Genomic DNA, 14,479 nt, shown 5'->3' on the forward strand with positions numbered 1-14,479 from the left:
ATTTACATAAGTATTCATACCCCTGAGTCAATACTTTGTAGAAGCACATTTGACAGCGATTACAGCCGTGAGTCTTTCTTGGTAAGTCTCTTAAGAGATTTCCACACCTGGATTGTGCAACATTTGCCAGTTGATCTTTTCAAAATTCTTCAAGCTCTGTCAAATTGGTTGTTGATCATTACTGACACCCATTTTCAGGTCTGAGCCATAGATTTTTCCAATAGATTTAAGTCAAAACTATAACTCGGCCACTCAGGAACATTCACTGTCTTCTTAGTAAGCAACTCAAGCGTAGATTTGGCCTCGTGTTTTAGGTTATTGTCCTGCTGAAAGGTGAATTAATCTCCCAGTGTCTGATGGAAAGCAAACTGAACCAGGTTTCCTCTAGGATTTTGCCTGTGCTAAGCTCCATTCCATATTTTTTGTTGTCCTGAAAAACTCCCCAGACCTTAACAATTACAAGCATACCCATAGCATGATGCAGCCACCACTATGCTTGAAAATATGATACTCAGTAATGTGTTGTATTGGATTTGCCCCAAACATAACACTTTGTATTCAGGACAAAAAGTCAATTGCTTTGCCGCTTAAATATGACTTTAGTTCCTTGTTGCAAACAGGATGCATGTTTTGGAATATTTTGTTTCTGTACAGGCTTCCTTCTTTTCACTCTGTCAATTAGGTTAGTATTGTGGAGTAACTACAATGTTGTTGATCCATCCTCAGTTTTCTCCTATCACAACCATTAAACCCGGTAACTGTTTTAAAGTCATCATTGGCCTCATTGTGAAATTGATCCAATTTCAATGTTGTTTCAGTTGCTTTGTGCATCAGCAAATTTGCTTGAGATGATTTTACTGCAACACTGCTCACTGCATCCAATTTGCTTGACATAGGTGTTTCAAAGAGCTGTCAGTCAAGGTGTTTCAAAGAGCTGTCAGTCAAGACGAACTCATGAATATAAGCTCCCTGTTCACTCAGCCTATGTTTTCAAACTTCCTGGTAGTTAGCCATGAGACAAATAGTACTTTTCAGAATGACTGTTCGGGACCTTTAATGTCTTTTGAACTCTGTTTCCTGACTGAATCAGAATTGTGTAATGAATTGTGTTTGTGGTAGAGCCTCATTGACAGCTTTTGTTATCATACTGTATGTCTGCATCAGACTGTCGGCTAGACCCAGAGCGCATTTAGAAACAGAGGCCTCAATATCATATCAGTCAACAACACACCCTGGGACTCTTTATCTCGGGAGGAAGGCGTATCCCACCTCTCTCTCTCTCTCTCTCTCTCTCTCTCTCTCTCCCTGTGTTTGGCGAGCTGGTGAGAGCAAACCGTTCTGCAAAACAGGTCGCCTACAGGAGACAAGCATATCATAATTTTGAGGGAACCCGGAGAGCTTTCTTCTCTCCCAAACCCGCCAATTCACCCACGAACTCCTGTAATGTCGTGGATCGAAGATAAATAACCGACAGCTTGTTCTCTCTCTGTTGTAGTGTTGAGCGACACGAGCTACCCCGACACACAGGCATACACACACAGCTCGGGCGTTCCCGCGACTCCTCTGCGGCCAACGGAAGGGTGTCAGGAGAGAGGAGAGGGAGAACGGAGGAGGCGAAGGGGAGAGAGGAGGGGAGGAAACCCGACTGTTTTGAAGCTATACGCCAGTAAACATAGACTATAAGCATAAACAGTGAACGAAGAGGAAACCGTCGCAGTGCTATTTTAATTCAGTGTGGATGAAACTAGGATGAGAGAGACGCCAAAGGAGAGAGACGCCATCGGTGACAAGTTAAAGGACTCCGCTATTGGGTAAGTAGCCCGGCTGTCTGTCTGCTCGTTACACGCAGTGTCTACTCACGACTATACTTGGCCTGATTTCCGCGAATTTGTTGACTAGCCGTAGCGCTCCACTGCCTCAGCATCAAGGAACAGCGATGAAGGATGGATGTGAGGAGAGAAGGGGATGGAGGGATGGAGCAGAGAGAGAGATGCAGAATAGAAGGAAGACGAGATGAAGAAACAGTGTGTGTTTTCTAATGTAGGCATAATATAATTATAAATGATATAAATCCCGTTAATGCATACATGGAAATGCATGACAATAATGTGAACAAAGCAATATGATAATAAATACTAGTCTTATATAAATAAATAAACATTATACATTACAGGCATAGCCGGATTATGAAATCATAGACCCCGGGGCACAGATTTTTTTAGCCCCCACACACTTCCTGGAACACCATTATTTTCTGTAAACAAATCCAAATCCAAGTTGCAATTCAATGCGAAGTTTCCTGTTGAAGAAAAAGCCCCCTTTATAATAAAGCCATAATAACATGTGTAATGTAGGCTACAGTTGAGCAGTGGCGTTTTTAGGATTTCCACACATGGGGACCACATGTTTGCAGCGTCCGAATATTTGTTTTGCCTTTTAAAAACGCATTTCATACAATTCTACATACTTTACACGATAGAAGACATTAAGGGAATCGTTTCTAATAACACACAAATAACCGAAATCAGTGGCTACTCTGACACTAACAAACTGAGATCAATCTGGTCTGGAATTTAAACAAATAATAGCCCAGGCCAATGAAGCGATACACATTGTACAATATTGGGAGGCACTATAGACTATATATACAAAAGTATGTTGACACCCCTTCAAATGAGTGGATTCAGCTATTCCAGCCACACCCGTTGCTGATAGGTGTATACAATCTCCATAGACAAACATTGGCAGTAGAATGGCCTTACTGAAGAGCTCAGTGATTTTCAACATGCCACCGTCATAGGCCACCTTTCCAACAAGTCAGTTCGTCAAATTTCTGCCCTGCTAGAGCTGCTCTGGTCAACTGTACATGCTGTTATTATGAAGTGGAAATGTCTAGGAGCAACAACGGCTCAGTCGCGAAGCGGTAGGCCACACAAACTCACAGAACGGGACCGCCGAGTGCTGAAGCAAGTAGTACGTAAAAATAGTCTGCCCTTGGTTGCCACACTCACTACCGAGTTCCAACCTGCCTCTGGAAGCAACGTCAGCACAAGAACTGTTCATTGGGAGCTTCATGAAATGGGTTTCCATTGGTCTCCCGAGGGCCGCAGCGGTCTAAGGCACTGCATCACGGTGCTAGAGGCGTTACTACAGACCCGGGTTCATTCCCGGGCTGTGCCACAACCGGCCGTGGCCAGGAGTCCAATAGGACAGCACACAATTGGCCCAGCTTGAGCGATGAGCCCAGGCAATGAGCGATGAGACAAGATCGAAATTGTGGAGAAAAAAGGGGGATAAAATACAAAATAAATAAAAATACACACACACACACACAAGCCTAATGCTTCGATCACACTAACAGCATCATTGCATTTTGGTACACCAGAATGACATTCATTTCCAATGAAACGCTGCGTTTGCCTTGCAGCATTGCGTTGCAGAGGCAGTTGCAGTGTGTTCGTTGTGGTACGTACGTTGCATTTATTGAACGTATGCGTCCAACTGTATGCGTAGGTGGCTTGACTGAAATGGTAGCAGAAGGTGAATGTTGAACTTTTGTTGCACACATATCCAGATGATGCTGGATACTATCTTGGGCAAGGACGCTGTCGGTGTAATCGAAGCGTAAGATCACCATGCGCAATGCCAAGCGTCGGCTGGAGTGGTGTAAAGCTGGCTGCCATTGGACTCTGGAGCAGTGGAAACGCCTTCTCTGGAGCGATGAATCACGCTTCGCCATCTGGAAGTCCGTTGGACGCATCTGGGTTTGGCAGATGCCAGGAGAACGCTACCTGCCCCAATTCATAGTGCCTACTGTAAAGTTTGGTGGAGGAGGAATAATGGTCTGGGGCTGTTTTTCATGGTTTGGGCTAGGTCCCCTTAGTACTGCACCTAGCTCTAACCTCAACTCCATCAAACACCTTTAGGATGAATTGGAACATCGACTGCGAGCCAGACCTCACTAATGCTCTTGTGGCTGAATGGAAGCAAGTCCACACAGCAATGTTCCAAATAGTGGAAGCCTTCCCAGAAGAGTGGAGGCTGTTATAGCAGTGGGTAAGCCCCTCCATTAACCTGGACCTGAGTACAGGGAGGACACTCAGGCAGTCTCCTCTCCTGCAGAAAATGTGAAAAGAAACAGTATGCTTTGCCCCTGTATGTTGAAATAAACAATAAAAATGAACAGTAAACATTACACTCACAGAAGTTCAAAAGAATAAAGACATTTAAATGTCATATTATGTCTATATACAGTGTTGTAACGATTGTTGTATTTACGATGGTTGTATTTACAATGGTGTTTGTTCTTCACTTTTCTTGTGGCAACAGGTCACAAATCTTGCTGCTGTGATGGCACACTGTGGTATTTCAACCAGTATATATGGGAGTTTATCAAAATTGGATTTGTTTTCAAATTCTTTGTGGGTCTGTGTAATCTGAGGGAAATATGTTTCTATAATATGGTCATACACTTGGTAGGAGATTAGGAGGTGCAGCTCAGTTTCCACCTCATTTTGTGGGTCAGTGTGCACATAGCCTGTCTTCTCTGGAGAGCCAGGTCTGCCTACGGCGGCCTTTTTGCAGAATTCTGCATGCAGAGTCTCAATTTGGTGTTTGTCCCATTTAGTGAAGTCTTGGCTGGTGAGCGGATCCCAGACCTCACAACCATAAAGGGCAATGGGTTCTATAACTGGGTGAGCGGACCACAGACCACACAACCATAAAGGGCAATGGGTTCTATAACTGGGTGAGCGGACCACAGACCACACAACCATAAAGGGCAATGGGTTCTATAACTGGGTGAATGGGTTCTATAACTGGACCCACAGACCACACAACCATAAAGGGCAATGGGTTCTATAACTGGGTGAGCGGACCACAGACCACACAACCATAAAGGACAATGGGTTCTATAACTGGGTGAGCGGACCACAGACCACACAACCATAAAGGGCAATGGGTTCTATAACTGGGTGAGCGGACCACAGACCACACAACCATAAAGGGCAATGGGTTCTATAACTGGGTGAGCGGACCACAGACCTCACAACCGTAAAGGGCAATGGGTTCTATAACTGGGTGAGCGGACCACAGACCTCACAACCATAAAGTGGGTTCTAAAGGGCAATGGGTTCTATAACTGGGTGAGCGGACCACAGACCTCACAACCATAAAGGGCAATGGGTTCTATAACTGGGTGAGCGGACCCCAGACCTCACAACCATAAAGGGCAATGGGTTCTATAACTGGGTGAGCGGACCACAGACCTCACAACCATAAAGGGCAATGGGTTCTATAACTGGGTGAGCGGACCACAGACCACACAACCATAAAGGGCAATGGGTTCTATAACTGGGTGAGCGGACCACAGACCTCACAACCATAAAGGGCAATGGGTTCTATAACTGGGTGAGCGGACCACAGACCACACAACCATAAAGGGCAATGGGTTCTATAACTGATTCAAGTATTTTTAACCAGATCCTAATTGGTATGTCGAATATTATGTTCCTTTTGATGGTATAGAATGCCCTTCTTGCCTTGTCTCTCAGATCGTTCACAGCTTTGTGGAAGTTACCTGCGGCACTGATGTTTAGGCTGAAGTACAGTGCCTTGCGAAATGTTCTTTTGATTCGGCCCCACAGCTTGAACTTTGATGTTTAGGCAACCTTTTGCTGACCACAGACCTCACAACCATAAAGGAATGGGTTCACATTTCAGGCTTCAAACATAAAGATATAAAACTGTCACAAAAAAATACAGTTTTATATCTTTATGTTTGAAGCCTGAAATGTGGCAAAAGGTCGCAAAGTCGCACATATCCAGATGATGCTGGATACTATTTTGGGCAAGGACACTGTCGGTGTAATCGAAGCGTAAGATCACCATGCGCAATGCCAAGCGTCGGCTGGAGTGGTGTAAAGCTCGCTGCCATTGGACTGGAGCAGTGGAAACGCCTTCTCTGGAGCGATGAATCACGCTTCGCCATCTGGCAGTCCGACGGACGCATCTGGGTTTGGCAGATGCCAGGAGAACGCTACCTGCCCCAATTCATAGTGCCTACTGTAAAGTTTGGTGGAGGAGGAATAATGGTCTGGGGCTGTTTTTCATGGTTTGGGCTAGGTCCCCTTAGTACTGCACCTAGGGGGCTGAATACTCTCGCAAGGCACTGTATGTATAGTTTTTTGTGTGCTCTAGGGCTACGGTGTCTAGATGGATTTTGTATTTGTGGTGCTGGCGACTGGACCTTTTTTGGAACACCATTATTTTTGGTCTTACTGAGATTTGCTGTCAGGGCCCAGGTCTGTCTGAATCTGTCCTCCTTAGTTGGGGACAGAAGCACCAGATCATCAGCAAACAGTAGACATTTGACTTCATATTCTAGTAGGGTGAGGCCGGGTGCTGCAGACTGTTCTAGTGCCCTCGCCAATTCGTTGATATATATGTTGAAGAGGGTGGGGCTTTAGCTCCATCCCTGTCTCACCCCACGGCCCTGTGGAAAGAAATGTGTTTTGTTCCAATTTTAACTGCACACTTGTTTGTGTATATGGATTTTATAATGTTGTATGTTTTACCCCCAACACCACTTTCCATCAATTTGTATAGCAGACCCTCACGCCAAATTGAGTCAGGCTTTTTTTAAATCAACAAAGCATGAGAAGACTTTGTCTTTGTTTGGTTTGTTCGTATGTCAATTAGGGTGTGCAGGGTGAATATGTCGTCTGTCGTACGGTAATTTTGTAAAAAGCCAATTTCACATTTGCTCAGTACATTGTTTTCACTGAGGAAATGTACGAGTCTGCTGTTAATGATTATGCAGAGGATTTTCCCAAGGTTTGCCTCCCACGGTAGTTATTGGGGTCAAATTTGTCTCCACTTTTGTGGATTGGGGTGATCAGTCCTTGGTTCCAAATATTGGGGAAGATGCCAGAGCTAAGGATGACGTTAAAGAGTTTTAGTATAGCCAATTGGAATTTGTTGTCTGTAAATTTTCTAATTTCACTGAGGATACCATCAACACCACAGGCGTTTTTGGGTTGGAGGGTTTGTATTTTGTCCTATAGTTCATTCAATGTAATTAGAGAATCCAGTGGGTTCTGGTAGTCTTTAATAGTTGATTCTAAGATTTGTATTTGGTCATGTATATGTTTTCGCTGTTAGTTTTTTGTTACAGGGCCTAAAATATTGGAGAAGTGGTTTATCCATACATCTCCATTGTGGATAAATAACTCTTCCTGTTGTTGTTTGTTTATGGTTTCCAATTTTCCCAGAAGTGGTCAGAGTCTATGGATTCTTCAATTACAGTGAGCTGCTTTCTGACGTGCTGTTCATTCTCTCTCTCTCTCTCTCTCTCTCTCTCTCTCTCTCTCTCTCTCTCTCTCTTTCACATGCTCACTCATGATCATCAGCAGTCCTGCAGCAGATGTATAAAATCAAATGAACAGAGGGGTCCAGTATATTTTACTACCTGTTCTCCCTCAGGCTACAATTACACACAAACACACACACACACACACACACACACACACACACACACACACACACACACACACACACACACACACACACACACACACACACACACACACACACACAAACACACACACACTGATCAGACCATCCACATCAACCACATCCAGGACCAGAGCAGCTCTACACTATCTTCCCAAGTCTTCCCAATGAGACAGAGCGGTATTCCCTGTCAGAGCTCTGGAATCTATTAAAGCAGGAATGTTGACATCACTCTGTTATTCTTCTATCTCACTAACTTTATTTCTCTCTCTCAGGATGGCTGAGGTTTCGCAGCAGGAGAGAATTCAGGCCATCGCTGTAAGTGACACACACACACACACACACACACACACCATGCATGTTTTCATACAACCATTAATAATGATAGACTCCTGTTAGACCAGCCTGATCAACAGAAATAGACTTCGATTTCAGACATTTGAAAAGTTCCTGAGAACGTTGCACTCACCAAAGAAAATAAATTGCCCAGCACTGGGTGCAAATTTATGAGTTGCCGAATTAACCCTGTAACCATGCCGAATTAACCATGCCAAATTAACCCTGCAACCATGCCGAATTAACCCTGCAACCATGCCGAATTAACCATGCCGAATTAACACTGTAACCATGCCGAATTAACCCTGCAACCATGCCGAATTAACCCTGTAACCATGCCGAATTAACCATGCAAATTAACCCTGCAACCATGCCGAATTAACCCTGCAACCATGCCGAATTAACCCTGCAACCATGCCGAATTAATCATGCAAATTAACACCGCAACCATGCCGAATTAACCCTGTAACCATGCCGAATTAACCCTGTAACCATGCCGAATTAACCCTGCAACCATGCCGAATTAACCCTGCAACCATGCTGAATTAACCCTGTAACCATGCCGAATTAACCATGCAAATTAACACCGCAACCATGCCGAATTAACCCTGCAACCATGCCGAATTAACCCTGCAACCATGCCGAATTAACCCTGCAACCATGCCGAATTAACCATGCAAATTAACCATGCCGAATTAACCATGCAAATTAACACCGCAACTATGCCGAATTAACCCTGTAACCATGCCGAATTAACCCTGCAACCATGCCGAATTAACCCTGCAACCATGCTGAATTAACCCTGTAACCATGCCGAATTAACCATGCAAATTAACACCGCAACCATGCTGAATTAACCCTGCAACCATGCCGAATTAACCCTGCAACCATGCCGAATTAACCCTGCAACCATGCCGAATTAACCCTGCAACCATGCCGAATTAACCTTGTAACCATGCCGAATTAACACTGTAACCATGCCGAATTAACCCTGTAACCATGCCGAATTAACACTGTAACCATGCCGAATTAACCCTGTAACCATGCCGAATTAACCCTGTAACCATGCCGAATTAATGCATCAAAAATAGAAGTTGATCCATAATACTGTACGTCGATGTTCAAACGGAAAATATGAGATCTTGTGTTAGATCAGGGTTTCCCAAACTGGGTCCCGGGGAACCGCCTGGGTGAACGTTTTGATTCAAATCATCTAGGCTTGATGATGAGTTGGTTATTTGAATCACCTATGTAGTGCTAGGGCTAAAAACCAAGACATGCACCCAGGGGGAGGCCCCAGGACCCCGTTTGGGAAACCCTGTGTTGGACAACCAACCATTTGTATGTTAGATCAATATTTGACCTGTTCTACCATCCTGCAACACCCTGTTACTGTCAAACTTCCTGCCACTCATTGCTTTTTACCCCTCCTCCCCCACTCACTCACTCACTCACTCACTCACTCACTCACACACACACACACACACACACACAAACACACACACACACACACACACACACCATGCATGTTTTCATACAACCAGACCTCCTATCCGTCCAGACTTCCTATCCCTCAAAACCCTCTATCCCTCCAGACCTCCTATCCCTCCAGACCCACTATCCATCCAGACCCCCTATCCCTCCAGACCTCCTATCCCTCCAGACCCCTATCCCTCCAGACCTCCTATCCCTCCAGACCTCCTATCCCTCCTATCCCTCCAGACCCCCTATCTCTCCAGACCTCCTATCCCTCCTATCCCTCCAGACCTCCTATCCCTCCAGACCCCCTATCCCTCCAGACCTCCTATCCCTCCAGACCTCCTATCCCTCCAGACCTCTATCCCTCCAGACCTCCTATCCCTCCAGACCTCCTATCCCTCCTATCCCTCCAGACCCCCTATCCCTCCAGACCCCCTATCCCTCCAGACCTCCTATCCCTCCAGACCCCTATCCCTCCAGACCCCCTATCCCTCCAGACCCCCTATCCCTCCAGACCCCCTATCCCTCCAGACCTCCTATCCCTCCAGACACACTATCCCTCCAGACCTCCTAACCACATAGAGCCTGTAGATGAATGTCTGTAGCTGAAAATCCAGAAGCATTAGGCTAATGCTAGAAGCAGTAATGGACTCATATCCGGCATGAACATGCAGACACAGCACACATCACATTTGTTAAGATGTTTAACATGGCCACTTACTCTGTGTGTGTGTGTATGTGTGTATCTTTACAGGAGAAGAGGAAGAGGCAGACAGAGATTGAGAACAAGAGGAGACAGCTGGAAGATGACAGAAGACAGCTTCAACACCTAAAGGTACACACACACACACGCACGCACGCACGCATGCACGCACGCACGCACGCACGCACACACACACACACACACACACATACACACACACACACACACACACACACACACACACACACACACACACGCACACAAGCCTTTGTATCTCTGTTTAGTACCAGATAGAAACACACTTGGCTGTCACTGTTAACACAAGCTAGGAGATAAAGCCTGCTTCGATGCACACTACATAGCCTCCCTGTTATCTCCCCTCTAGCTGACTTGACCAAAGCTAAAATAGCCCTTTGATAACCCTTCACACACTGACTGAAGCACCAGCCTCTGATAAAGTAGTGTGTGTTAGAACACCACCAATGACCTTGTGTGCTCCCATTCCTGTCTTCTCTGTGTGTGGCTAAAACGGGGTACAGTATGTGTGTGAGAGTGGTTTCCTGCTCAGAGGGAGTGGGTCACAAATCTGTTTCCTCTGACCAACCCTCTATGGATTGTCTCTAGACACACACACGTACACACACCGTCACACACACACACACACACACACACACAATGAGTTCTACAGCGGCTGTTTCTAATTAGGTGTCTTTTGTGATGATGTAATGCAGCCTGGAGATTTTGTGATGTAACCATGGAGACATGCACACGTATGGTAGAGAAGTAAAAGTTTGAGAGTAGAGTAAGGTGTGTGTGTGTGTGTATGAGTGTGTGTGTGTGTTCCTTCCATTGTCAGTAGTGTAAGTATTTTTTACACCAGAACAATGAACAGCGTGCTGAGCTGGGGAGGGGTGTGTATATCCAATTATGGCAGTGGGGGGAAGGGGAGACACTGCTGATAGCTGCTTTACTGGGGGAAAATGTACTTACTAGGTCTGATGTGTGGTTGTCCCACCTAGCTGTCTTAAGATGAATGCACTAACTGCAAGTCGCTCTGGATAAGAGAGTCTGTTAAATGACTCAAATGTAAATGTAAAATGGAGGGAGAGAGAGAAATATTGAAGAGAGAGGGAGGATTGTTATGCAGCATTATGGGAAACGTATATACATATTTGCTTAATGGAGAGAGAGAGAGAGAGAGAGAGATAGAAAAAGAGCGTGATGGATGAGAGACAGTGAAGTAGAGAGAGAGAGAGGGAGGGGGGAGAGGGGGGTGGGTGGATGGATGGATGAGGAAAAGGGGAGTGTTGTTTGTATATTCTTCTTCATCATATGGTTGGAATGCACATAAAACTGACAGGAGAATGCTGGGGAGAGAAGGCCTACTCCTTTTTCCTGGAGCTGGTCTAGCTGACAGAAGAATCCTGGGGAGAGAAGGCCTGCTCCTTTTTCCTGGAGCTGGTCTAGCTGACAGAAGAATGCTGGGGAGAGAAGGCCTGCTCCTTTTTCCTGGAGCTGACAGAAGAATGCTGGGGAGAGAAGAGAAGGCCTACTCCTTTTTCCTGGAGCTGGTCTAGCTGACAGGAGAATGCTGGGGAGAGAAGAGAAGGCCTACTCCTTTTTCCTGGAGCTGGTCTAGCTGACAGAAGAATGCTGGGGAGAGAAGAGAAGGCCTACTCCTTTTTCCTGGAGCTGGTCTAGCTGACAGAAGAATGCTGGGGAGAGAAGAGAAGGCCTACTCCTTTTTCCTGGAGCTGGTCTAGCTGACAGAAGAATGCTGGGGAGAGAAGGCCTACTCATTTTTCCTGGAGCTGGTCTAGCTGACAGGAGAATGCTGGGGAGAGAAGAGAAGGCCTACTCCTTTTTCCTTGAGCTGGTCTATTTGACAGAAGAATGCTGGGGAGAGAAGAGACAGCCTACTCCTTTTTCCTGGAGCTGGTCTACGTAGCTGACAGTATCGCTGCCTGAAATATACACTTAGAAAAAATGTTTCAGAACCCTTTTTGGTTCCAGGTAGAACTATTTTGGGTTCCATGTAGAATCCTCTGTGGAAAGTGTTCTACATGGTACCGAAAGGGTTCTACCTATAACCAAAAAGGGTTATTCAAAGTGTTCTCCTATGGGGACAGCCGGAGAACCCTCATTGGTTCTAGATGGCATCTTATTTTTCTAAGAGAGTACATACCCTAAATACCTTCCTCTGTGAGCATGGGATTGAACCTATATTTCCTACTGTCTCTCTACCCTCTCTCTATGCCCTTGCTCATTCTATTCTACCTGTGTGTGTGTGTGTGTGTGTGTGTGTGTGTGTGTGTGTGTGTGTGTGTGTGTGTGTGTGTGTGTGTGTGTGTGTGTGTGTGTGTAGTCGAAGGCTCTGAGAGAGCGCTGGTTGTTGGATGGGGCTCCAGAGGAAGATGAGACTCAGAGACGTATTCAGGAGGACGAAGAGAGGACTAAGGCACTAGAGAAGAGCATCCTCTGGTTAGTACACACACATACATACACACACATACGCATACACACACATACACACACACACGCCGTTGCCGGTCGTTGTTGTCGATAAAGCAAAGTAACTCTTTACTTTCTCTTTAATACTCTTTCTCCACACACTCCATTCATGTTTAATTAATGTGTGTGTGTGTGTGTGTGTGTGTGTGTGTGCGTGCGTGCGTCTGTGTGTGTGTGTGTGTGTGTGTGTGTGTGTGTGTGTGTGTGTGTGTGTGTGTGCGTGCGTGTGTCTGTGTCAGCCTGGAGCAGGAGATAGAGGAGCTGGAGAATCCGGTCTTGACCAAAGAGAACAGAGGAGGTCAGTTCTACTGTTAATAAACTGTTAACATTCTGATCATTATTTTCCATGTGGTATTGCATTGTTTCCATTTGTTGAAATTACCAAACATGTACCAACATTTACTGATTATATGATGCAAACTATTTATATATGATGGGACTTTATTCACATAAAAACAGTTGGATGGAAACCGGGCTAGATTTTTGTTCATGTAGAGCCTAACCAGCTCCCCCCTCTCACTCTCCTCTTTCTCTCCACCTCTCTATTTCCCCCCTCTCTCCTCTCCTCTTTCTCTCCACCTCTCTATTTCCCCCCTCTCACTCTCCTCTTTCTCTCCACCTCTCTATTTCCCCCTCTCTCTCCTCTTTCTCTCCACCTCTCTATATCTCCCTCTCTCCTCTCCTCTCCACCTCTCTATTTCCCCCTCTCTCCTCTCCTCTTTCTCTCCCCTCTCTATTTCCCCCTCTCACTCTCCTCTTTCTCTCCACCTCTCTATTTCCCCCTCTCTCCTCTCCCTTCTCTCCCCTCTGTATTTCCCCCTCTCTCCTCTCCTCTTTCTCTCCCCCTCTCTATTTCCCCCATCTCTCCTCTCCCTTCTCTTCCCCTCTCTATTTCCCCCTCTCACTCTCCTCTTTCTCTCCCCCTCTCTATTTCCCCCATCTCTCCTCTCCCTTCTCTTCCCCTCCTCTATTTCCCCCTCTCACTCTCCTCTTTCTCTCCACCTCTCTATTTCCCCCCTCTCTCCTCTCCCTTCTCTTCCCCTCTCTATTTCCCCCCTCTCTCCTCTCCCTTCTCTCCCCAGCTGTAAATGGAGTATCACAGAACCAGAGTCCTAGAAGAGAACTAACAGGAGTAGAAGCCAAGCTTTTGGGTCCCAGTCCAGACCAGGCCAGCGCTGAGAACCCTGTTACCCTGGTCTTCATGGGCTATACAGCTCTGGAGGGTGAGACAGCAGGGGAGGTGGGGGAGGCAGGGGGAACAGAGGGTGGAGACGGCTCAGTCAAGGCGGAGTTTGTGATGCTACCAGACGGGGAGGTGAAGGGGGTAAGAGAGGGGGAGACAGAGACCCAGGCAGCAGCCAATGGGAGTACGGGTGAGAAGGGGGAGGCAGGGGGGAAATGGGGGAGGAGGGGAGGAGGGGGAGAAGGAGAAGAAACAGAGTTGCAAGTGTTGCACAGTCATGTGAGTGTTTGTGTGTGTGTGTGTGTGTGTGTGTGTGTGTGTGTGTGTGTGTGTGTGTGTGTGTGTGTGTCAGAGGAAGAGAGACTTGAGTGCGTACGTGTGTATGCGTGTCTGATCACACACTTATCAGGACTACAAAACCAAACAGTCCGACTCCTCCTGCCAAGCAGCAAAAACTACAGCCAACACCAACCATATACAGCCAACAGACACTGGAGAATCAGTACTACTTTGTATTACTGTAGTAGTACTACAACAACAACCTACAGCCAGGACAATATACACTAGATTATGTATTAATCTAGTACTACAATAACAACCTACAGCCAGGACAATATACACTAGACTATGTACTACTCTAGTACTACAATAACAACCTACAGCCAGGACAATATACACTAGACTAGACTATGTACTACTCTAGTACTACAATAACAACCTACAGCCAGGACAATATACACTAGACTATGTACTAC

The 14,479-nt window shown here is 46.0% G+C and overlaps 1 protein-coding gene across 1 annotated transcript; it reads left to right on the forward strand.

Moving 5' to 3' along the window:
• Positions 1 to 1,298: 1,298 nt before the first annotated feature.
• Positions 1,299 to 14,405, forward strand: LOC135571822 (paralemmin-1-like). The gene is made up of 6 exons (XM_065018880.1): positions 1,299 to 1,811; positions 7,788 to 7,830; positions 10,082 to 10,162; positions 12,396 to 12,511; positions 12,781 to 12,839; positions 13,624 to 14,405. The coding sequence occupies exons 1-6, from the start codon at positions 1,750 to 1,752 to the stop codon at positions 14,289 to 14,291; spliced, it is 1,029 nt and encodes a 342-aa protein (XP_064874952.1). The 5' UTR covers positions 1,299 to 1,749; the 3' UTR covers positions 14,292 to 14,405.
• Positions 14,406 to 14,479: the final 74 nt, after the last annotated feature.

This window comes from Oncorhynchus nerka, linkage group LG5, assembly GCF_034236695.1.
Source record: "Oncorhynchus nerka isolate Pitt River linkage group LG5, Oner_Uvic_2.0, whole genome shotgun sequence".
Taxonomy (NCBI): Eukaryota; Metazoa; Chordata; class Actinopteri; order Salmoniformes; family Salmonidae; genus Oncorhynchus; species Oncorhynchus nerka.

Bases quoted from the DNA above. Each gene is read 5' to 3' on its own strand.
- LOC135571822 (XM_065018880.1), top strand. From the start codon at position 1,750: ATGAGAGAGACGCCAAAGGAGAGAGACGCCATCGGTGACAAGTTAAAG. The intron at 1,812-7,787 runs GTAAGTAGCCCG...TCTCTCTCTCAG, and splicing joins TTAAAGGACTCCGCTATTGG to GATGGCTGAGGTTTCGCAGC. The intron at 7,831-10,081 runs GTAAGTGACACA...GTATCTTTACAG, and splicing joins AGAGAATTCAGGCCATCGCT to GAGAAGAGGAAGAGGCAGAC.